General features: G+C 38.8%; 1 protein-coding gene and 1 non-coding gene across 10 annotated transcripts in view; both read left to right on the top strand.

Annotated features, from left to right (window-relative positions):
• APP (amyloid beta precursor protein) overlaps nt 1–25,786 on the top strand; it is a 244,752-nt gene that overhangs the window by 186,689 nt on the left and 32,277 nt on the right. For all 9 annotated transcript variants that reach the window (XM_069475007.1, XM_069475008.1, XM_069475009.1 and 6 more), the window contains one exon: nt 77–176. In XM_069475007.1, coding sequence (XP_069331108.1) covers nt 77–176 — 100 coding nt within the window. The remainder of the gene's footprint in view (nt 1–76; nt 177–25,786) is intronic.
• On the top strand, nt 10,108–10,209 carry LOC138388871 (U6 spliceosomal RNA). The gene has a single exon (XR_011234345.1). It is a non-coding gene; the product is annotated as a U6 spliceosomal RNA (small nuclear RNA).

A 25,786-nucleotide genomic window follows, 5' to 3' on the forward strand; every position in this document is an offset into this window, starting at 1 on the left:
AAGTGGTGCGTGGTAAGAAAAATAACTGTTGCTACCCCGGGCATTGTTTACCTGGAGTTGTCATCCTTTGGTGCAGGTTATGACACATCTCCGTGTGATTTATGAGCGCATGAATCAGTCTCTCTCCCTGCTGTACAACGTGCCTGCAGTGGCCGAGGAGATTCAGGATGAAGTTGGTAAGCAAGCTGTTCTTTGATGTCGTGCATTTCAATATATCCCCCACCCCGCCCCTGAGGAAAATCGGGGAAGTGAGTTATCAGTATCAGGAATGTGGAAGTTAAAAGAGCAGATTACGCTTTGCAGTGAAACTCTTGGAGAATGGCACTAGCTCTCTTGCCTTAGCAATTGCATCAGGTTCTTATCTCTTCATACTTACAAGACTGGAGGAATGTAACCTGACTGATGGTATATTTGTGTGATAATGAATGAGCCCCTTGTTACTGAATTATACTTGGTAGCAATTTTTTTCTAATTTGTCCAGTCTTCAGGGTCTTGCTTTATGCTGCTTTGGTACTTAATTAAGGGGGAAGAAACTCTGTTTTCATCTCGTAAGTCACACGACAGCACCATTTTACAAATGAAAAAGCTCAAACTTAGAATTTAAGTGACTCGCTTGCCCATGTCACATGCATCCTAAGTAGCACAACCAAAACACACAGCTGTGACTTCTGACTTTGAGGTGATTGTTACATTAAGACACTACTCTCTTTGATGGAAAATGGTTCTCTGAACCACATTGTTGTTTAAACTTAAAAGGTAGGTTGCTATTATTAATCATTGAAATACTCTCACAAGAACTTGAAAAAATCATACAGAGAGGTCCTATGCATCCGTCACCCAGTTTCCTCAATGGGAGACATCTGACATATCTACAGTACATTATCAAGACCAGGAAATTGACACTTCATGTCCACTGTCCTTTATGTCCCTAGTTTTCTTAGCAACATATTTAATATTTCACATGAGTTAAGTTCTCCCATTTCTGTTTTTCTTACAAAAGGGAGTAAAGTATTACATAATATGATTCTACGTAAATCTCCAAAATGCCCGCATTTGTCTAACTTTACCTTGCAGTGGTACGTAGATGACGATTATGATGGTGCATATTTCAGCATACAGCAAATGTGTGTACACTGGAGATTCAGCGCATATCAGCAAATAAGCTGTATGTGTCTGGCATATTCTTCTCCATGAAGAACCCTGGCGTTTGTTAATTGCATTGGAACCAGATACAAATTATCATCTGAAATCCGAGCACCCAGGATGTTGTAGGTGGATGCACCCATTACAGTAGCTCCCACTTTGAAGTGCCTGAAATACCGCTCAAGAGAGCAGATGACTTGCTTTTTGCATTTCATGCCAATGCTATTCTGCTTTCTTTTCTGACTTAATACTGCCTTGTAAATGTTTATATTACTATCAAGTATTTGGCATGTGTCAGGTGATGGTGGTCTGTTTGGTGCTACGTATTAATGGATAGAATCAACTGTACTTCCAGCTACTTGCAAAAGAAACTTCATAATGTGTCGTCCAAGCTTTTGTTCAGAAGAGGGGACTCAATGTTGAGCAAGAGCTTATGAAGATAGTGGAATTTCAGTCTACTCCAGGGATTGAAAACATACACTTCCAATTAATTTTTCACTCTATTAAGTTTCTTTAGGAAATGAATATACTTTTTTGATGTATTTGGAGGATAGAAATCAGTAAGAAACTTCTCAAATACTGTTATTAAATAAGTATAAGAAAGTTCTCCAAATAGTTGTAGGAGGGGCAAAACCAAATAATTTATCACATTCGTAATGAACTGAAGCTAAAATCTTCTAGGTCATATAGTTTTGCCTCTTAGCTATCTTAAGCCTGTTTTCATATGTGACTTTAATGGCGTAGGCAATACCACACTCTGGGGAAATAAGCCATGACAAAGGTCTACAAAGTTTATGACCAATATTCCACTCTCACCCCGTAATTATGGTTGACTCTTTCTAATTAAATTATTAGAACTTTTTATTCAGCAATATGCTACTGAAAACAGCCACTAATGAGTCACACTTCCACAGAACAGATGGTGATTCAGATATCGTGAGTGTTGCAAAATGCCCAAGAATAGGGTAACACGGTAAACTTCAAATCTCAGTGACATGGAGGATATTTAGATAATTAGAATTATGGAATTTTTTTTCTTTAAAAAAAAATGAGAAAACCTCTCAGCCATTAGGTTGGATTAAGAACATGTTATTCTAAAAATATATATTTTTTTCATTCTAAACATGTTACATACCAAATTCTGAAAGATAATCTTTTTAAAAACCTTTCATTTGGAATCCTAGGTGTTTCCATTTTTAAATGGCTGTTTCCTATAGAAAGACAAACTTGTAGTAATAAACTTCAGTTAACTAGACCTGTGCACCATTTGCACTCCTAATACCAAAGCAACAGAAAGGGCTTGCTGGGAAAAATGTCAAATTTTCTGGGTTGAGATTAGTTGTCTTCTATAATCCTTTTCTGTTTAAAGGAACACTTTAGAATAACTCACTTTCCAGTAGGAATATAGATGAAACAAGATTGGCTGTGGGTGCCAATTGCTTAAGCTGCATGGTATTGAGGGTTCCTTATATTATTCTCTTTATTTTTGTACGTGTTTGGGATTTTCTATAATAAAAATTGTTGTTTTTAGCTTACTTTCTAAATAGGATCTTCACAGATTTCTCCCAGTCTATGTCTTGTTCTCTGTTAGTCTCTGGTTAACTGCTTTGTCATTTGTCTGATACGCATTTATCTGCCACTTCTGTATACAATCAAACTTTAGATTTGGAGTCAGTTCTGTGCCAGTACGGACGATACAAAAATTCCAAGCTGCTGGCAAAATGACAAGATGTGAAAGTACCTACAAATGCATGCCTTTTGTATAAAAGTGTACGCTTATAAATGCAGGCAATTAGGATATGTTTAATGCAGTCAGATATCTGGGGAGAGATACAATAGTTTAATTAGTAATGATAGCAAGTGCTTTCTGGAAAGTATCTTTAGTGACAGGTATGTTCGCTTCCATGAATTACGCTCCAATTAGAATTCACTATTACGGGTGAAAATGAGGAAGAAGGAGCCCAGCTAGAAAGAAGGAATGCCACGGGTGAAGGTGGAAATTGGTATCAGATTTGTAAGAACAGCAAATTGTGCCTAGGGACTAGAGTTCATAGTGACAGTGAGTTCTGGCTGTGGTCCTGTTTTTTTTTCTTTTGTGCTTCTCTGACACATCCCGTCTGTTTATGCTACTTTCTTACTAACTCCAGTGAACCCCAAATCCATAGGTCTGGCAGCAGCCCATTAACCGAATCCCTGTGCCATATTCCAGACTATTGGAGCCTCCAATCACTGTGTGTAAAAGAGAACTTGTTGTGTCCCTCTGGAAGTTTACTTGTTTTATACTCTTAATTACGGGTTCTCTTGGTCGGCCTAAGCTTATCCGTGACACCTTCCTCTCCCTCACCCATGATTTCTTATCAATTTCAAGTTCTGTTTATTCTTCCTCCTACATCCATGAGGAATACCTATTCTGCATAGCTACTACCTTAGCTCAGATCCTGTCCTCTCACCAGTTTTGCTAGACTCCCAGCTACTCACCCTACCTCATGTCTCACAGTGGTCCCCTCCTTCCCAAATCCCTCCTCTTCAGGTTCCCTGCTAAAATACGAACAACAGCTGCATGTGGTTCTTCCTTGCTTGAAAAGTTGCATCCTTCAACATTCAACTGAAATATCCATGCCCCTATGCACCCTTACTAATTTACATAGAGAGCAAGAGAGAAGAGCTAGCATGTGAGTGACAGCCACATACCCAGCTAATGTGGCTGTCACTCAGTGATAATGTCAAGGGCCCAAGTTCTTCATCAAAGTTCACCCTTGAGGCACAGGACCACCGGCAGATGGTTTAGGGTAAGAGTGGGGACTAGCATTTATTCTACATCCCATTCATTCATGGAGCCGAGCCCTCTGGCATTGGGTGTGTGCGCTAGAAATGAGGCTTTCTTGTATTTCACACAGATGCAACATATGAGCTAGTTACGACACTGGAGAATTCAGTGATAGCATTCCCAGTTTACAACTGAAGAAACAACTTTAGAGAGGTCACTAACTCGCCCAGCCCAGATAGCAAGGTGGTGAAAGTGGGAGAATGAAGCCAAGGTCCACCAAAAGTCCAAAATCCATGTTCTGTCTGCTACCTGTCCTCCTCTCTCAGGTAGAATGTTCCTCTCCTTAACCTCAGTGTCTAAAGCACTGGGTATCCACCTCTAATACCACACTCCAATTCGTATTAAATTATTTGGTTTTATCTCCACCAGCCCCCCATCCTGGGAGCTCTTCCAGACAATATCTTGGTCATCTTTTCCTCCTCAGGATCCAGCAGGGGGCCTGGTACTTTGTAGGTATAGACATAAAGTTGAAGCAAATCCCTAGGATACAAGGTAGATGCTTCTTGACTTAGACTGATCAGGTAGGCTCCTCCATAACCCTAAAGACCCACCACCCTAAGCTCCTTCCTTGCTTGGTACCTAGCACAAGTGTTGCACAGAACAAATTTCTTTCCTAGGCCACAGTCTTCTCTAAAGCTGTAGTTGATCAAGCCAACCAAATGGATGCAGTTGACAAAGGTATCAAAGGACTGTTCTTAATAAAATTTTATAACATGGTCTTATTAATATATTGGACCATGACCCTCTATTTGGTAATCTGCCCAATTCTCATACCTTGACACTTGATTTAATTATGTTGTGCTGTTTGACTGTATCTGTCAACCATAGTCTGAGGCTGTTGATTTCACCAATAAGTATGAATTTTCAAAAATACCTGATTAGTTGTTTTATAAAAGGCTTACCTTTTCTTATTTTATACTAATTTTTTCAGTTCAGTTTGAATTATTCTGAGCAAGTTCCCTGGGAACAGACATTCATTACTTAGTATTTTTCTTTTTTAAAAAAAAAAAAGTTATTTCCATGCAAATTATGAAACTTTCTTGCAAAGAATGATTTAAGGCATTGTTTGTAGAAGTAAAAAAAAAATCCTTTAATCTATTTTAAATAGCTATGTAGGACTTTATTTTTTTTCCTTCAACAAATGGTAGAATCATTATTTTAATGAAAATATGGCTCCTTGTTAATGTCCACATTCTACTTTAATCATTGTTTAAGCAAAACATTCAAAAAGGCAGAATTCCTTCATCCCTTCAACCTTTGCTTTATCAAATCATTATTTTAAAATGATTGGGTTTTTTTGCCCTTTGTAATCTTCTTTAAATCTGTGCTAAAAGGATTCTTTTCCACTCTTTGCCTTGGCACTGAGGTTATTTATCAAAGTGCTTCATTTTGCAGCTACCTCAAGGTTAAAAATGTTGTAGCTCTCAGTTCAGAGATGGCTGTTTTACGAAATGCTATAATGACCAATTTATGAGAAAGGCAATAGGAAGGAAGAGGGGAAGGAAGACATAATTGTTTCATACCCTGCTTTTTTTTTTCTTCTAGCATTCAAAATTAATAAAAACATGAATTATTATAAACCAGATGTGGGAAAGATCTCTGGCTGAATAAATCCATAGTGAATTGGGATTGGATGGAAAGATACTGCAGGGGATCAAGATTCTTCCGATAATGAAAGAATACTTAATTTTTATTACAATTTTATTTTTTATTATAATTTTACTGTGGCCTCTTGATAAAATTCTCTACTCTTCAGGAAAAATGCAGCATACTTATTTCAAAGACAATGTTTCCATTCTTTGTTTCTAATAAACCTATTGATTGGGGGGTTTAATGAGTCCAAAGTAGACTAGGTTTAAAATAGAATATTTACAGCACTTCCCAGTCCAACAAAATAGAACATTTAATACTATCCAGAATTTTAAGTATTCTTATGTGTAATTGTTAGTCAAAGAAGAGCATAAAGGAGAAGAAAATCAACAAATTCAATAAAGTAAGATAGAGTTGTCAGCTTAGTCTGTTCATATTATTTGTTTTTCATAAGAAGTGACTTTTAAATGTATGTAGATTTTATGTTTTACAGCTGACTTAAGTATTTGGAAATAAGAACATTTATTCATTTCATAAACAACCAAAGACATATCCCCCCATTCGTTTTATAATAGTCTCAGAACATCTTGGTCATATTTTCCCTAGTCTCGTTAACTGAGTAACAGGCAAAACCCGTATTTAGCTGCCTATGTCTAAATGTATATCCTTGAACCCCCTGAGCAAGGCAATTACTCCTCCAAAATAGAAGCAATAATTTATAAATGAAAAAATGAAAATGCATTGTCAAATGAATGCACCTACATATAAAGCATGTTTTAAACTTCAAGATGGGAAAATACAGTATGCTATTACAATAGCATCCCAGTTTTCTGACAGTTGGACTGCAATGTTGAAAGGGGTCTAAACAGCAAGATACAGATGTGTGACTGCCAGTGCAGTTCATACCTCAGGTCCCCAACTGGTCTCTTAGGAGTTTACCGGCATAAAGTGTTGAACTCCTCCATGGTGGCTAGTGAAGTGCTTCATATTCATTTAGCTCTCTTGTCTTTTTTGCATGTGATACTATGTAAGTTCTCTTTTTCTTGCTTTAGAGTTTAATTATGGAATCTAAAAAGATAGTATATGTATCACCTAGTTGATCCGCAGAAGTGATTGATAAAGACCTTTAAAGTAATACATCAGTTTTCCTGAATAATTTTTATAGTTTACCTTTTCGCTCTTCTTTTATGTGTTTTTATTCCATAATTTTAGAGGGAAAGCCAATCCTTTTAGCTACATTAAAAAGACTATACTTTCCAGGAAGAATGAAGGTCAAAAACTTTTTCTTTAAAAAAAAAGGCACTACTTCTACCATTCTGACAAATTGTTGACATTAATATGTATAATTCAGTGCAGTTTATTGATCTTGTTTATTGTGCTCTAGATGGACGCTTGGGCAGTCATTAGATGAATTAAACATAAACCACAGGGTCCTCTTCATGCCATTGCAGTAGCTCACTATGGGCAATTTGTTCAGTCCAAATAAACAAATAAGTGATATCTGTTCAAATTTTTTGCTCATTTTTTAATTGAATTGTTTGCCTTTTTATTGTTGAGTTGTAAGAGTTCTTTATATATTTGAGATACCAGATTCTTATGAAATGCATGATTTGCAGATATTTTACCCATTTTGTGGGTTATCTTTTCACTTTCTTGAAAGTATCCTTTTGATATGCAAATGTTTTTAATTTTGAAGTCCAATTTGTCAGTTTTTTGTTTTGTTGCAGTTGCTTTGGTATTATATCTAAGAAACCATTACCCAGTCCAAGGTCACAATGATTTATACCTATGTTTCCTTCTAAGAGTTTTATAGTTTTAGCTCTTACAGATTCATTTTGAGTTTTATAGTTTTAGCTCTTATAGATGTTTGATTCATTTTGAGTGAATTTTTATATATGATGTGAGGTAAGGGTTCAACTTCATTCTTTTTCGTGTGAATATCCAGTATCTCAGCACCATTTGTTGAAAAAGAGTATTCTTCCCCCCATTGAATGGTATCGGTACCCTTGTCCAAAACCAGTTGTCTATAGATAATATGGGTTTACTTCTTGACTCTCAACTCCATTCCTTTGATTTATATGCCTCTTACTGCAGTACCACACTATTTTGATACTGTAGATTTGTAGTAAGTTTTGAAATCAGCAAGTGTTGAGTTCTCCACCTTTGTTCTTTTTCGAGATTGCCTTGACTATTCAAGGTCCTTTGCATTACCATATGAATTTTAAGGTCTTTTTTCTCCCATTTCTGCAAAAAGAAAAAAAAATGGTAGGGATTGCATTGGATCTGTAGATCAATTTTGGGAGTATTGCTATTATAATTTTTGAAATGAGGTTCAAACAACACTATAACTACTGGCACAGACACCCCGATGAGATGATTGTACCTTGAGCCCCATTAAGGAAAGTTAATATTTAGAAGTAGCACGAGAATTGATTTGGCACACTGTCATCTTTTGCTCTAAATTTTGGTGAGATTCCACAGAATTTACTTGTGAGCTTTTCCTTAAAGCTGTGATGACTGTGACATGCCAATAGTTTTTGTCTGTTTATATGTCATTCTCTTATTTTTATGTGTTTATGGGCACCTCCACCAAGTGGATAAAGCCTGAGGCAGGGTCACCCACACCAAGCTCTGCTGATTCCCATGATGATCCAGTGCAGTCGTATAGTTATTTTCTCAACTCTCCAGCTCATATGTATGGCCCTGTTATTTGAAACAAAATCTAAAAAGAAATCCCCACTAAGATGACTGGGGAGTGAAGTCAGACCACAGTGGTGGCTGCAGGACTGCTTCCTGGCATGGAACACTGGAGCAGATGTGTCCTCGTTTTTTGTAGAGTCTTGGGAACAACCAATGGTTTCAGGCTGAAACAAGGGCTGGTTATTCTGTTTTTCACAGGCAGCTGCCTTCAAGGTTCATTTTTCTTTAAAAAAGGAGAAAAAAGTCAATGATGTTTGCCACCCTGAATATGGAGATGAATCCAAATTGAGATTAATTTTGAAATATGTTTCCACAAACACTAACTGGGAATGAGATGAATTTGTTTGCATGTGAGACTGAGCTTGGAAGGAATGTTAATTTGCCTCTTGCCGTTCAAATCAGAAACACATTTTGCAGTGTATTCTCTGTTCCATTATTCTTTGTTAACAGTCCCCCTGTGCTACACACTATGGGCTGCTTTAGAAAGTAAATCATAAAAGGTGAAATACAATATCTCATCAAAAAGGGTGGATCCATCTATTAACCTCTCCTAAATTACGAGACATGTGTCCAAAGGAATGTTGACTTGGTATGCATCAAAACACTATTCATCAAGAGTATTTTAGACTTGGAGCATGAAACAGGTGGTCAGAGGGCCAAGGCCACGGTGTTACTTAATTTTACCTCCTGTGGACAGATTTCATTGACCTCAGACAGTAGATTTAAAATCACCTGTCTAATGTGTTTATCTTTTTATAATTATTATTCATTTATATGTGTTCATAAAAGCATGAGATAAATCTTATTTCTTTGAAACAGCACCTGGCAGCTACTTGTATTGTCTTGTACATGTCTCTGTATCTTTGCTTTTGGTTTGGGTGGCTGAGTCTACACATATCCAGGTGTGGATCTATGTCTTCAGCATCTTCTATGGCATTGAACTTGATGTAGCTGCTCGTTAAACCAGTGGAGACCAGAGACACGCTCATCTTAGAGAAGGAAAGAGGTGCAGCTGCAGGTTTCAAGCTTCTCAGGCAGTGGCCTGAGACAGCCTGGCCTTGGCAAACTGCTCATTTCTTCTCTTTCAGAGGCTGTAACAGTGAAATGACATGCCGAGGCTATGGCAAGTTCCTTCTGAAGTTTTGCCAAGTTATGAAGGAACTTCCTGGGGCATAAGCAATGGAGACCTGGGAAGTGGAAAAGGGAGCATAGCATATTAATATGGTGATTCTTATTTTCGTTGCATATTCTTCATTTAGGAAACTCTGGAAGCAGACCACGTTTCACATTCTAAGGAATGTGGGGTTATTTTTGAGAGACAGATTATTGTTTGAAATTTTAAATTAATGGTTCTTTTCCAAAAACCTACCTTTATTTTATTGATGACTACTGAGCCCTGAAAGAATTAAAATAGGTTTATTCTCAAATGATAGTTAATATATGTGATAGAAAAAAGTTGCTACACATGTCCTTTCTGATGTGGTGTGCACTCTGAAAGAAGTTCTAGTTATTCTTGAATGCATTAATCACTCATAATGTGACCTTTCTACAGTAAATCTTTTTTCTTACCTAATGACAATAACCAAATAACATGTGTTTCTTGCTATTTATAAGTTTGCAATGATGCCAGTAAACAGTTATCTAAAATTTTTATATGTGAGACTTTAATTGTTAATACAGATAATTTATGAGTATAGTTTTCAAATATCAAAGAGCTTTTTTCAAATAAAAAGAAAACTAACTTTATCATTGCCACTGAGATATCACTAGGTATACAACTTCATTCTCAGTCATCACTCTAATTTATATGGGAGTCCTAGAGGGTTTCCAGCGTGTGTATATGGTACTTGCTGCAGCAGCATGTACACTAAAATTGGAATGATAAAGAGAAGACTAGCATGTCCCCATGCAAGGATGACATGCAAATTGATAAAGTGTTCTATACCTTTGGTTCCACTTACAGGAAGTAACTAGAATAGTAAATTCATAGAGGCTGAAAGTAGAATACTGGGGGCTGGGGGCTGGGGGCAGGAGGGAATGTGGAGTTCCTGTTTGATGGGTACAGAGTTTGAGTTTGGGAAGATGAGAAAGTTCAGTTGGCAGGATAGATGGTGGTGATGGTTGCACAACAGTGTGAACGTACTTAATGCCACTGAACTTTACGCTTAAAATGGTTAAAATAGTAAGGTTTATGTTATGTCTATTTTACCACCATAAAAAATGTATGTGTATGTATATTTATATTATTTGCCATTTTGAAGAGCAAGGAGATTTAAGAATTAATCAAGGGCATAGGATCTTCAGTAAATATTTATTAAATGCCTCCCATGTTCCAGATTCTTTGCTTGGCGCCAGATATGCCACGGGGATAGGGCACAATCTTTGCAACTCAAATAACAGAATAGTTTAGAATTCGCTGGGGGAGACTTTGGATAAACAGTTGAGGAGGCTGCTCTCGCCAGGGATGATGCTGACGGCCGTGTCTCATAGCATTAGCTAGCCTCGTTTCACAGCCATTCTTACTCCTACCAGCACTCACTGAAGGTCATCCGTGAAGGAAGGAACCTTGATTGTCAACTGGTTCAGTCACATCATTTTGTAGGCTCAAAGGAACTATGTTATATGCCCAAGGTCAGACATGTGGTGAATAAGACTAAAGACTGAATCTACTGCAGTGCTTCTATATCCAGTGGTATTTACTTACTGTTGCTGCCAAGGTAAACAAAATTGGGTTTATGGAGGTATTTATCCAGCTTCAGCATCTTTTCATTGAAAGTGTTATAGGTGGAAAAATATCCCTATTTTAGCATTTATGACTCAAGGTCTTTCCTAAGCCCAAAGACTCAACATCCTTGAATATGTAAGTCAGTGTCAAGGTATTTAAGAGGACATAAATACCAGCTGCATTGTGCATTTTGCAGGATTTTTATGTTATACTGGTATTCTCTATTTGCTTAGAAATCATATGCTAGTACGTGAAACACGCCAGCAAATATACCTTCTCCATGTGATTATTGCAGTTAGATTTTTTCTGTGCAGGGCAAGCAAAAGTTCCTCTGAGATCATAAGGTTATGCTCTGCAGGCAGGTCTGAAGGGATCTTTGCAAGGGATCAGGCAATACAGGGTTTGGCTCTGTGAATGTTAATGACTGGGGCGCCCGTTAGCAGAGGGCATGTTCATGACGTGTTGCTGCCAGCTGCTAAGTCCTGCTCATCATGAGGTCATCTCCCAAACCAGAAGATTTTGTGTCTGTTTTTTCTGAGTTTATATTGTTACTCTGTTTTCTTCTTGATCACAGACTTTGCTTTTTTCCCCCATAAATTTTACTTGATCCTCAAAAGAACCCAGGACAGACAAAGCAGATAGTTTTTCTCTGTATTCTCCTTCATGAATTGACTGGGAATCTGACTTCCCGGGAAGTCTAATCTTATATCCACAACCCTAGATGCATTTTTTTATGTTTCCACCTGCCTGCAATGCCTGTCCCCAATGTTGGCCTATTGAGATTCTGTTCATCTTTCAAAACCCCAATTCTTATGTTACCTTCCCCGTTAAATCTTTGATGAACACAAACTATCTTTCCTCTGTTCCTGTAGTTCGTGTATTACGTGTCCAGTATTGCTTTGATGTGTGCACGTCACTAATTATAAGTAAGCTTTTTGAGAGTATGTATCAAATCTCACGTGCATTTGTGTCTCAAAACAAATTTTTAGGTTTAGGGTAAGTTTTGCAAATACCTATGCCCAAGGAATATTTCAGAGCAATGTTCTCAAAGTGTGGTCCTTGACCAGCAGCCTCAGCACCTCCTGGGAACTTGTTAGACATAGAAATGCACACCCTCTGGTCCCATCCTGAATCAGCAGAGCTAGGGGTGGGGCTCAGCAGTCTGTGTCTTAACAAGCTGACCAGGTGACTCTTACATATGCTAAACTTTGAGAATTACTGATTTAGAAAATAATCAACTTACGAAAGAGTTAATAAATAGGTGGGATTCATTCTAGCACCCAAGTAAGCCAATTGGATTTACCCATGCTATTATCTTCTAAATTCCATATGATACCAGGTATATGCCACTAAAAGGTTTAAGGTGAAAACCCAAATGAATTGATATATTCGACTAATGCATAAAATGCAGCAGCTCCAATTCACAAGAATAAAGTATACATATATATGGTGAATAGTCATAGATAAAAAGATGCACAGCTTCTCATTAAATAATACATATCAAAACAATTTTTTTAAATTATCAAATTGGTAATTTTTTAGAATATGTCATACCTTGTCATAGATGAAAAGGAAGTTTCACAAACTATTGGTCAGTAAATGAATGGAACATATTAGACTATTTGGCTCTACCTAATAAAATGTGTAGTCTTTTCTAAGTTAGCACCATATTACTGTGGATACACGCTGGCACACCTGTGGACAGCGGCACTTCTGCTTGTCACTTGCTATCCCAGTTTTTTGTTTGTTTTTTTTTTTTTTTTGAGACACAGTCTCACTCTGTTGTCCAGGCTAGAGTGCAGTGGTGTTATTGTTAATATCCTGAAAACAATTAAATTTGGTTAGCTTGCTCCAAGCATTCTCAGTATTGAAAAAAAAAAAAAAAATTTACTGAAGAATTTCTAAAACTTGTTTTGACTGACATCACTCAGTTGCTCACTGCAAACTCAAATTCCTGGGCTCAAGTGATCCTCCTGTCTCGGCCTCCAGTGTAGCCGAGACTACAGGTGCGCACTGCCACACTCAGCTAATTTTTTTATTTTTGGCAGAGATGAGGTCTCACTCTTCTTGCTTAGGCTTGTTCTCGAACTTCTGGCCTCAAGCAATCCTCCCACCTCCGCCTCCCAAAATGCTAGGATTACAAGTGTGAGCCACCATGCCCAGCCTGTATTTTTTTTAAGAAGCATTATTACCTTTAAAATAACTATAAAGAGAGGACAAGTGGTATGAAGCAGACTCAGTTTCCCCATTTCCCCTTTAGTTTCACTCTCTCTCCCTCCCTTCCTCCCCCTTCCTCCCCTCCTCCCTCCACTTGGGGGTTCAACATCCTTAAGATTATGAAGAAATTGCAAAATATAATGTTGGCTGAAAATGCTAAATTTCAAGGAACTTGGGTAGAAATGGTTGAAGCCATTAACCTAAATGATCAATGAAAGTATTAGTCTCTGTTTTCTTCTTCCAAAATTTTATACTCTCCTGTAGCCTTAGAGCTAACAATTTACATATAGTTCTGATAAAAAGAAAGGAGATGCTTCCTAATACACTATTGCTGTGCTCTCCTCCTATTTATTAGGGTAATTAATGTTAGTCAAAACAAGTTTTGAAAATTCTTCAGCAATTTTTTTTTAAATGCTGAGAATGCTTGGAGCAAGGTAAACAGATTTAAGTGTTTTGAGGATGTTAACAATAACAATAGCCCCTCAATTTTCTGCTAAGAATCAACCCAAAGAATTTCCAAACTGCTGCCACCAATGTTCGTTATCATGAGAAAAACTGAAGAAAATAAGGTGTTTCAAGAAAGGAGGAAGAGGTGGTGGCTGGGGGAAGGATCTTTGTAATCCAGTAGATGGGCCCTGCCAGAATGTATTTAGAGTTGACAGGCTAAGTCTCTGCTTCATTTTTCTTACCTTCCTTTTGGCAGAAAACCAGTATTTTGATACTTGAGTGCCTTCTTTCCATCTTAAGGGAGAAGCCTTTTTATACTTGAAGTATGGGGTAGCTCCTTTAGGTATAGGATGAAAAATAAAGGGGAGACCATCTGTGGATTACTAAATCACAGTCTTTAAGGGGGAAAAGGTTCTAATCAGCCTCTCTCTTGATTAACATGGCACCCATATGTAAGTCACATATTGTCTGCAGATGTAACAGAGGTCGTGCTCTCTAGATCTCTTTGATAGAAGATGAAGAGCTGGCTTCCTGCCCACGCTCAGTGTGGACATGCCTGCATTCTGCTGCCAACAGCTTGTCACGAGAACATGGAAATGGAATTATACCCTCTCAGTTTTCAGATTTCAGGATCCTAGGTGATTAAGTGGCTTGACCAAAATCAAAAACTGTGAATGTGCTAAAAATTGTCAGGACCCAAAGGGGTTCCTCGTGTCTTGCCAAAAAGCCCTTCAGAAATCGAAGCAGGTCTTTAAATTCCTGGGGTGTGGAGAAAAAATGCTTTTTCTTTAAAGAAAAATAGGCACATTCGAGCAGAATTGGAGCCCTGTGTGGAAGTCTTGATTGAGTCTGGGTGTTCACTGTAATATAAGGCCTCGACACCCTCTCCTGGGGAAGGCTAGTGTCGAGTTTGAGCTTTCTTCACTGCCCTGCATGATTTCTGTGCTTTTGGGCCATCACCTAGTGGAGAAGAGTATCTGGCATTTGTTGGTGTCATTGCTTTGGTCGCTGTAAATTCTTGGATGTGAAAGATTCAATTTGTTATCCTGGAAGTCAATGTTTCTTGATGTGTACTTGGGGCCCAGTGAGGCACGTGGGCGCCACCTCAGACCTACGGAGGTCTGCATTTTTCTTATCTCCCCAGGTGATTCTTAAACATGGAGAGGTATTAAAACATATGCTTATACACAGTAACAAAAATGTAAGGATTGTTAGAAACTTAGATTATTTTTATATTTGTCTTGAACATAAAAGAATGGCAGATATTGTAATTGAAAGTTAACGTATCCTGGTAAATTGGCATGCGACTTTCTAGCAGTGTTCGTTTCCAAAGTGGTCATTGTATAAAATGTTACAATGACGCAATATTAACCTCAAGAAGTTCAAATGCATGAAGAGTTTGTTTAGGTGAGACAGCACTGATGGCTGTTTTATTTATGCAAGTTAAGGCTTCTTACTATGAAAAGGGATTGGCATAAACGGCTTATTAACTTCGATTAACTGTATCTAAAGGGAAGCACAGGGCCAGCTTCAGTGACAAAATGCCACCGTTCATAATTTCTCCCCATTTGCTGTTTGACTTGCTCTGTCAAAAATGGTGAACCTACTTCTCTACGTACAGAACCTTTATGTCCCTGTTTAGATTCTTTACTTTTTATCACAGATACTGTCATTTGACTTAAAGAAATTACCCATTTCAGCTCTCTTCAAATCAAGAGTGACATTATTTTAATAAGGGCTGAAAGAGAAAATTGAAATATATGCCTGGAGTTGTCAGCATTGTAAATGACAGATGAGTAAAAGTTTTATCTTGGAGGATTGTCAGAGAGCCTAATCTCAGCTCAAGGAATATGTACCTTTTTAGAGAATTGGCCCCAAAAGAAAAAAAATTATAAAGAAAAGATGTGCTGAGTACCAATTCCGGGTGCCAATCCTGAGAGGCAACTCACTCTGTTACACAATAGTGTATACATTTTGCGGGTTATACAAGATAGCAGATTAAACTCCTTTACTTCTTAAAGTATCTCCTTTAGTGACTTGTGGCAGAAATCATATGCCTTCTCCTCTTTTGTTCCTCCCAAAATGAATAGACCATATAGTTTACCTAATTGGAAATGTCCCAGCATATGGGGAAGTCGATGTTTGGATTTTTCCCTTGGTCTGTTGTGACACAAGATAGCAAGGAAAGCACTGGAGGACTTTCTTGCCAAATGGTCATAAAAAGTAAAGAAAAAGAAAAGTCCCAAAGGTCAAATACGCTTGCAAGTCCTGAACTAAGTCAAATCTGAAGTAGATCACTCCTTGTCATTTCTGTGAAAGGGGCAGTACAAGAAATTCCTTGCACATCCCTGGTGAACCATTGTAACATACATGGTTCGTCTCATCTTTAGCTATCACCTTTTCAAAAAAAAGAGAGAGAGAAGAAAAAGAAATAAAATATAATGCCCTAAAGAAAGCTGTTCTGACCTTTGCTCTTTTTTGTCTGGTATGACTAGGCGAGTGCATTAGTCTGGTAGGCCTGCCATAACAAAATACCAAAAGTACTATAGACTGAATGGCTTAAGCAACAAAAATTTATTTTCCCCAGTTCTGGAGGCTGGAAGTCCAAGATCAAGGTGCCAGCAGGTCAAGGTGTCTTCTGGGGAGACCTCTCTCCTTGGTTTACAAATGGGCACCTATTCACTGTGTCTTCACATGGCCTTTCTCAGGGAAAGAGAGATCTCAGTTGTCTCTTCCTCTTCGTACTAGGACACCTGTCCTGTTGGATTAGGGCCCCACCCTTATGACCTCATTTAATCTTATACCTCCTTAAAGACCCTATCTCCAAATACATTGAGGGTTAGGGCTTCAACATATGAATTTTGAGGGAGACAATTCAGTCCTTAACAGTTAATAACTAAATCATGCATTTGGATAGATGCAAGGTACCCCCTCTTCATCATTCCGCAACCACTATCTAGTGCACGTGGCTTCTTTATCCTAAAACAAGTCATAGGAGATATAAACAATGTTTTTCTTGCTGTTGCACCCTAAGGTATTGAAACCAGGCTTTGCTTTGGCCACCTTCACTCTGCCTTTATGAACTTCAAATCCAAGACCTCCTTGATTACGTAAAGAGCCTGTATTTGGCATAGAGAGATTTGACTCTTGTCTCTTAGTGACTAAAGCCAGGCATTCACAGTGTTAAAACAGGAGGACATGCTAAATAGTATAACAAAAGTATAACGTGCCATTCCATAACCGAGTATTGTTAGCCATGTTTTCTCATTCTGGAGCCAAAGGGTCACAAATAACCTAGATATTGTTACTAAACACTCATTCCATAAAATATTCCATTTTTATGTCATTATGTCATTCAGATTTCATACAAGAATAAAAGAAAAACTTTTAGACTACTGGCGAATTTTTTGTGTTAAGACCCAATTTGTCAAAGACACCTGTACCTGAATGTTTATAGCAGCACAATTCACAATTGCAAAGATGTGGAAACAACCCAAATGCCCATCAATTCATGAGTGGATTAGTAAATTGTGGTATATATATACCATGGAGTATTACTCGGCTATAAGAAATAACGGTGATATGGCATCTCTTTGGTTCTCCTGGAGAGAGTTGGAACCCCACTCTATTAAGTGAAGTATCCCAAGAATGGAAAAACAAGCACCACATGTACTCACCAGCAAATTGGTTTCCCTGATCACCTAAATGCACATTTGGGAATGACACCAATTGGGTATCAGACTGAGGTGGGGGTGGGGGGAGGGGATGGGTGTATGCCTACATGATGAGTGTGTTGCGCACTGTCTGGGGAATGGACACGCTTGAATGTGCTGACTCGGGGACATGGGGGTGGGGGGAGGGGATGGGAGTATAACTACATGATGAGTGCAATGCTCACTGTCTGAAGCTCTGACTCAGGGGGATGGGCGGTACATGGGCAATATATATAACCTGAACTTTTATACCCCCATAATAAGCTGAAATTTAAAAAAAAAGCCCCAATTTGTCGAATATGGACCCTAAGTTAAAATAGATGTGCTAAATTTTATAGATTACCCCAGCTGTCCCGACTTCGCTAAATTTAGTTGCCACTCATAGGTAGGACAGCAGACTTCGTTCTGGCATTAGAGATGGTGATGTTTTCATCACCCTGGGGTTTGCAAAACCTGAAACCCGCCAGGCATTTGCCATGCATTTTGCTGCCAGGGACAGCTCAGCTTCTGGCTTCTCAGAGAGGAAATGACATAACCCCTGTGTTTATAAGGTGTTTGAAACTGAAGCCCTTCCACTTCCTTGCTGAGTTTGAGGATTAACCTGGCATCTAAAATTATTCCTGTGGTTTTATCAGGATAAGATGGGCAGCCATTAATGGTCAAAAAGGGAAGTGGATATCTCTCCACGGAGGGGCGTTGGAGGAGAGGAATGGAGCTAAAACGCTCTCAGGTGTTTGGAGGGAAAACATCTCTGCACTAACAGGGTTAGAGCATTAGATCATAGAGCTCCTTATTCTTCTCCTTAATCTACCTCATCCCCGCCTTGAATAAAGGACTCACTACAAACCCACATTTCACTCCAGCGATTCTATTATCGCCAGAAATGCTTGTCTTATCAGCACACAGTCATTATAATAGTCATTTACATGGGCAGTATGTTAGTTTCCTAGGGCTGCTGGAACCAATTATCACAAACCATGTGGCCTAAACCAACACAAATATATTCTCTCGTTATTCTGGAGGCTGGAAGTCTAAAGGTGCTGGCAGGGCCACACTCCCTCTGAATGCTCACGGGGAGATTCTCTTCCACGCCCTTCATCTGCTTCTGGTGCTGCTGACAATCCTTGGCCATACTGGGTTTATAGATGCACCCTTCCAACCTCCACCTCCGTCTTCACAGGGTAATACTTTCCCATGTCTCTGTTTCTGTGTATGTCTTCTCTGTTGTGATTAAGGACCATCCTACTCCTGTTGGATTAAGGGTCCATCCTACTCCAGTATGACCTCATCTTAACTTGATGACATTGACAAAGACCCTATTTCCAAGTTAGGTCATATTCTCAGGTCTCTAGGGTTAGGACTTCAGTATATTTTGGGGGGGACAGTTCAACCCATAACAGGCGGTTTTATTTTTTTTCTTACCCTTGACTTCTAAAATCTGAAATATTATCTAAGATTCTTTCTCAAACACTATCAAGTTTAAATCTAAGAACTACATGACTTAAATTTATGACCTCTTCATTAAAAAAATTAATTAACATATTTAATTGGTACCAAATTGTGGAAGGTTTTAAATGCTTTGCATTTGCTTGAAGCTGATTAATGAGTAAATTTGTAAACCATGGCTGTTTTAATTAGCCAGGGTTAATTAATGTTTACCACACTTGGAAGATGAAAAGACATGTATAAATGCACTATAATGTGAATCATTTTTTAATTTGTTGTTGAAGCTTATAGTGTATTCAAATAAGGATTGCTTACATCACACTTTAAAAAGAGGTTAATTGATGGGTACAAATACACAGTTTGATAGAAGAAATAAGACCTAGATCAGATCAGTAGGGTGACTATAGTTTACAATAATCTAGTGTAAATTTCAAAATAGCTAGAAGAGAATAATTCAAATGTTTCTAGTATAAAGGAAAGACAAACATTTAAGCGATGGATATCCCAATTACACTGATTTGATCTTTGCAAGTTATATGAATTATTAAATTATCACCTGTAACCTGAAAATATGTACATCTATTATGTATCAATAAAAAATTAAATTTTAAAAAAGGATGTTGGAGCACTATGGTAAGCACTCTAAATTTTGAGATGCATTAATTACATGTTATGAAGATTTTAATACTGTACATTTAGAAGAAACCTTTTTAAATCTGAGTGTGTAAGAAGGAAAGAGTAGAAATCTCTGAGACCAACGTCAGTAACTATTTAGTGTATCATAATTTGAAATGAAATTCTTTTATTTATTTTTTTTTTGTTTCAAGTTGAAACTTTTTTCAGAGCAGGGTGAAGGTGAGGAAAAGCTAACTGTGCTGAGATTAAAATAACATTTTTAAAAGAAAAATTACTAGAATTTTATGTAAATTTTCAACAAAGCCTCAGGAACATGGAGGAAGTCTTGTGCTAGGACTGGGAAGTGTGGAGACGAGAAGCAGTTTGAGGGACTGGAGTGAGATCTCCCCTGTGGGGGCCATAGCTGTGCATCTCTGGAAAGCAGCTGCCCCAGGCAGCAGAACTTGTATCCATTCTTGGTGAAGGAGTGGCCAGCTGGGTAATTTTCCATCACGTTGACTGGATTTCTGCTTCTCCAGGTTATTAAGGCAGAGCTGGCCTCCCTGATCCCACCTTCGCTTCATTATTGTCTGCGTGGAGGGTGTAACTAAAACAAAATTAGCAAAAAGGTTGGATCTACTTTACTTTTCATCTCCTACACAATTTTCTCCTTTGTTCTTTGCAGAAAAAAAAAAAATGAAGTTTTGAAGTTGCTTTTTATTATCTTATGGATGCTAATATTCAAATGATTTAATTTAAAAAATCACTTTTTATTTGGATAAAACGTACTTTGTTCTCTACAGTTCTTAACAATAACCGCCAACCTGATTTTATTGTGTTAAGCACTGCAGGTAGACATGATAAAGAATTTTCAGCGAGGATATGGCATTTCGTTGTGGGTGGAACTGTTCACTGTCTAGCAGAATTCAATATAAGATAAATAAATCCCTTTTGAGGAATCTAATATGGAATTTTTTTCCAAGACACCTGCTAGTATCAGGAAAGCTCCCATTTTCATTCTCATGCTGCCCTGTGGGCTGTTTAAGCACAGACAGGAACTCTCTGGACCTATTTCCAATGGCCAAGAATTCGAGTTTTGCCCACCTCCCTGATAGCATCTCTGCCCTATCCCAGTCCCAACCTTCCCCCACTGCCACCACCAAAATACCCTGCTTTGTGCTTATGCCACTTCCTGAAGTACCTGTCTGGCTTCATCACTCTCACGTGCATCCTCACCTGCTATGCTCTTGGCCGTTCTTTAATGTTGACATGTCTGTTAAGTCTCTTATCGTCTCCAGGCTTCCCCTTCATCCCTTTCTTTTCTCTACAGTTTGCCTGCTAAGGAAGCAAAGGTCATTTGACTGTAGAATTCCCATAGTCTGGGACTTTCCTAATTGTATCCTCTTGGTACAGGTCACTAGATTTCTCCCACAGACTGGAAGCCCCAGCCGTGTCTGAGCTGCTTCCCTTTTCACTTCACTTCTACCCCAGCAGCCAGAAGGGTCGCAGCTCCTGGGCAGCCGGTCCTCTGTGCCTTGGCACATGCACCTGAATCCGTTAGGACAGAGGTCTCTTCCCTGGGGCCCTGCTGTAACTTCACTACCCCTAGCCTCAAAACCCAAGCTTGTTTCTTTCTCACCCTGTCCGTATCCCTACAGTAGCACTTGTGTGGGAATTATTTGCATCCTCATCTTTTTCTCTGAACCATGATGAGCCCTTTGAGTGAAAAGAAATTGGCGTAGTTTATTTCGGGCACTGGCCAGAAAGATGACAGGATTGTGGAACGGATGAAGGGACGAATGCATGTGTGCATGAATGAGTGAACTGACTCGTTAATGATAAAGTGGCCTGATTTTTCTTGGTTCCAGATTATTTTCTTTCAAGCGAGCCCTTCCAGCTTCTCTCAGTCCCGTGCATTGTGAATGCTTTCCTGAAGACGACACTTCGTATTCACTCCCCAGCCCCAACTGCCAAGCACCTTCCGTTGCTGGGCTTGGTTTCCCTATACATTGTTAAAGGAGCACGTGACGCTGGAAGGCAAATTTTCGGTTAAAGAAAACATAAATAGGCTACTCTGCAGAAGTACACAGAGAGTTTGTGTGCTTTTTAAAAATCTGCATAAATAAACTTCCAAATGAGCTATTATGCATACAAGGATGATGTGCTGTCTTTAGGAACAGGCGCCCATCCTCCGCTGTGATGATATGTATATATTTATGCTAATCTTACATACTTGCCTGTTCCCCTTATAATTATCTGCATAACTCTTTCAGGCTCTTTGAATGAAATTAACTATGTATGGCTGTTGAAAATTTTCCTTCCTACCATGAGCTCACCAGACTTGCTATCCAATTCTTTACATCCTTCTAAGTATAAAATTCCATCATTTCAGCACTCATCAACATGAATCAATTAGAATGCGCTTTCTTCGCAGCATAGCAGAGTTTTTGCTAGCTGATGGGAGGGGTGCTGGTTCTCATTTCATTCATTTGCTTTGGTTCGCCCCAGGATCTCTCTTACGCTGGTCAGACAGGACAGGGAGCCGTTGGAGTACCACTCACCAAGACTGCCAAAGAGACTTGTGCCCACAGCCTGCAAGCTGTCAACCGCGGTGCTGTGAGCGTGTCTAGCTTAGGCCTGGTCCCCTTCCCTTGCCTTGTGCAGCTGAAGGTACAAGTTAGAGTTAAAATCTGGTCCACACGCAGCTAGACAAGACATGAGCCCTGGATGCAACTCACTCCCCAAAGAAAGCACGTGGCCCTCATCAGAAGTAAAGGTGATGTTTTAATCTCTGCCTGCTCTCTCCTACTGGTTCAGAGCTCAGGTAGAGAAAAGGGAACACTGTGGACTGATTCCCAGAAAACCTCAACACCAGCAATGAAGGCCCCAGGAGACTATGAACTCAGATTATATATAGTCACCAGAATGACTCTGCCTTTATAAAAATGTATGCAAGAGCATGAAAACTATCATTTGAGGACATTTTTGTCCTCACTCTACTTTCTTGTCCTCACTGAAAGCATTAGCAGTTTTAAAAAATGAAATGTCCTGATATAGCAAACCTCATGTTTCATTTTCCCAATTTACTCCGTATCTAAGAACTTACTTCAAAGTAAAAACAAACAAACAGAAAAAGACTGTACCAATTTATATAGAACAACCTCCCAGAAAATTGAAAAATAAGTACTGGAGAATGAAACTAGGGAAGGATCCTTCCTCAGGATTCTTCTGTGTCCTCAAACCTAATAATCCTAATTTCAAGCACTGTCCATGTGCCTCAGTAACCTCGAAAAATTTATTCTCATTGGCCATAGTCATAAAAATTATATAATAAAGTGATGTGGAAAAAATGAAGTAATCAGTACTGTAAAGAATAAAACTTAAAAATAAAACGTTACTCTTGGTTATCTCTGGTGGTGGTATTGCAAATGAATTATTCCTTTTGTCTGCATTTTTGGCACTGAATTTGTATTACTCTTAAAATTAATACCAACTGATTACATTTTTTTCCATAAAGGAAGAATCACAGTGAAGTCATAGCTTATGCTGCGGGGGTTAGGCCCTTAAAGACTGGTTTCAAAACAGAATTCCACATGATTACCTTGAAAATCCTTTAGCTCAGCCGTAAAAACATAGATCTCTCAGTTAGCCTAAGACAGCCAGTTTTTCCTCTAGCAATGTGAATAGACAGCTGTTTCTTGAGTTGAAGACCATATGCAAAAATTGACTCATGTTTAGAAGATGTGCGGCATCAAAATCACATTCATTTTTATTTTTGTTTGCAGAGAATGTGTAGTTTGTATCTGCTTTGTATCGGTCATATGATGTAATTTCACTATAAATGGATCAGAGGAAGACATCTGGATATGTGTAGATTAAAGCTGACAATGCCTACAGTACTACACTTTTTGTTTCAATATAATTTAAGACTTGGAGAAAAGTCCCAAGAATATATTACATAAAATTTCATTTTTTGAAAGTAAGTTGTAGACGTAATGGCCCTTTACACCTAAATTCTTCTTTGTGGGTTTACTGGAAACAAGGACATGTATTTTTACATATACGAATTATTGCCTCAACATAGCATACTTTTAGAGATTATTTCTACAGTGTCTAAACTTGTTTTTTAGTCAATACGTTAGGTTTCTAACAACCCAGGCAAGACCAAGACCCCCTAATGTTGTTGGAAATAAGATCAGGACATTGGCGCAAGTTCCACAAGTAAATGTGAAAAAGGAGCCCTTTAATCTGCTTTTAGATGCCTAGGAGTCTGACTGGCTTTTATCTTGATTTCTGACTGATGCCACTGGTAGGTCTAAGTTGTTTGATCTATTGAAAGGAAAAGGAAATGTGTCGTAAATGAAAAGGGACTTCTATACCCTCAGTCTAAGCCGGACAAGTAATATTTCAGGAAAATGTCACTTGCAATAAGGAATATTTTCACAAGTGATGTGTAGCCTTGTTTGTGTCTCCTCCAGGGAAAGTTTGTTACCATAAGTGGCCAAAGCATGCCTCATTTAAAAGTCTATGGCCAGGAAACTACTAAACAAAAATAAACCCAGATTTAGACATGGAGTATGGAGTCTGAATTTTCACTCTGGGAGATTTTCAAGATTGATAGTGTAGCTAATAATTAACCGGCTGACCTCATTTTCTGGAGGTCAAGATAAAAACTAGATTTGTGGGACAACATTTATTTTGTGATAATATGGCTATAAATTTTTCCCCAAGTTGGAAAATGTGGCCATGTCATACAGGGATGTATCACTCTCAGCCACTGAGTGTCCTAGTCACTGCATTACATCGTGGAGGCAAAAAGATATTTGGGTTGACCGAGTCTACAGAATCAATCCACTGTTCAACACTTGGAACAGCTCAAAACCAAAAGGAGTCTAAATTATTTTAGATTTGACTCAGAGTTGGTGAAGTCTTCTGACTGCTCATGTAACTATCCTGTTCATCCTGAGAAAGGGAAATCTAAGGAAGTGGGGGGAGGGGATGTGCAAAGGGGAACACGCTCTTGAGGATGGGCTGTCAAAATGAAAGTCCTCACTTGGCTTGAGAAGGGAGCGTTTCCCCTCTGCTCCACCGTCTAGAAGCTCTATGATCTTGGACCTCTTTTACTTTGGTTTCTTCATAAGAAAAAAAAAAAAATAGCATTGAATTCCTTCCTTTCCCAATCTATCAAAAATATCAAATGTATGAAAAACAGGGTGCTTGTGATGATAGATGGATTTACGCTTCTTTAATGTTAGTTCCCAATCGAAGTTTAAATAGCCATGTCCTCTATAAAATGGAATTTGTTGTGGAATAGTAAGAAGGTTGCACTAGGAATTGGAATACTTAGGTTCGGATCCCAGTTCTGCCACTTGCTAGGTTTAAATATACTTATCAGGATGGGTGTCAGTTTGTTCAGCCATCAATGGGGAGATAGTGATCCCACTGTAAAGATTGTTGTGGGTATCAAATGAAAAGGCCACCGAGATAGAAGGTGTCATGAGTGCAGTTGATCTCATGCTATTAAGGTATCATAGCCTGGCTCAGTCCCATCACGTTACGGCTCTGGAATCACAGGTGTCTGTAGTATGTAACTAATCAGAACATCCCAGTCATGCACCATAATCACTTGAAGACCACATAGGTTCTCCCCCATGTCAGCATTGCAAACAGCTGCTCCACTGACCCTACAGAGAAGTCCATGCTTAGAAGTAGACTGACACACCAGCTAGGGTTGGTCTTGCTAAAAGCATCTTCAGTAGAAAAGAGCTGTTCTTTTCTAGGAAGCCCAACAATGAAGTGTGCCCCTTGGCGCTCTCTATGCTTTGAAGTACATTCTTTTCTTCAAAGTCTGCATAACACTGACCTGTTTCCTGAACACTTCCCTGTTCTTGCTGGTGTGTGACTTCCTGCCTAAAAAATGGGCCAGTGAAGAAGGAAATCCATGACCAGTCTTTCCTTTCCTGTGGCTGGTTCAGAAATGTGAACATGAGTGATCACTTCAAGGCCACAGAGTGTGTTGGGTTCTGAGAACGTGACTTTCAGGTGTTTTGGAGTAAAGTTTCCTCTGGCAATTTGGTTTCTTGGCCATACTCATCTTTCATACCTTGTTCTGTTTTTGTGCTTTGTTTTGAGGCTTTTCTTTCATGAAGGGATAACTGAGGATGTTGTGTAATGGTGCCTTTGTGCAGCTCCCGGCTGTGGTCAGCATGGTAAAGAGTGGGTCCTCTCAGACTGTAACATGCATGAGGGTCACCTGAGCATCATGTTAATGTGCAGATGCTTCTTCCCTAGCTCGGGGTGGGACCTGAGATTCTGCATTTCTAAGGAGTTCCCAGAGGACACCCATGTAGTGAGAGTACAAGT

The sequence above is a fragment of the Eulemur rufifrons genome, chromosome 7 (assembly GCF_041146395.1).
Source record: "Eulemur rufifrons isolate Redbay chromosome 7, OSU_ERuf_1, whole genome shotgun sequence".
Taxonomy (NCBI): domain Eukaryota; kingdom Metazoa; phylum Chordata; class Mammalia; order Primates; family Lemuridae; genus Eulemur; species Eulemur rufifrons.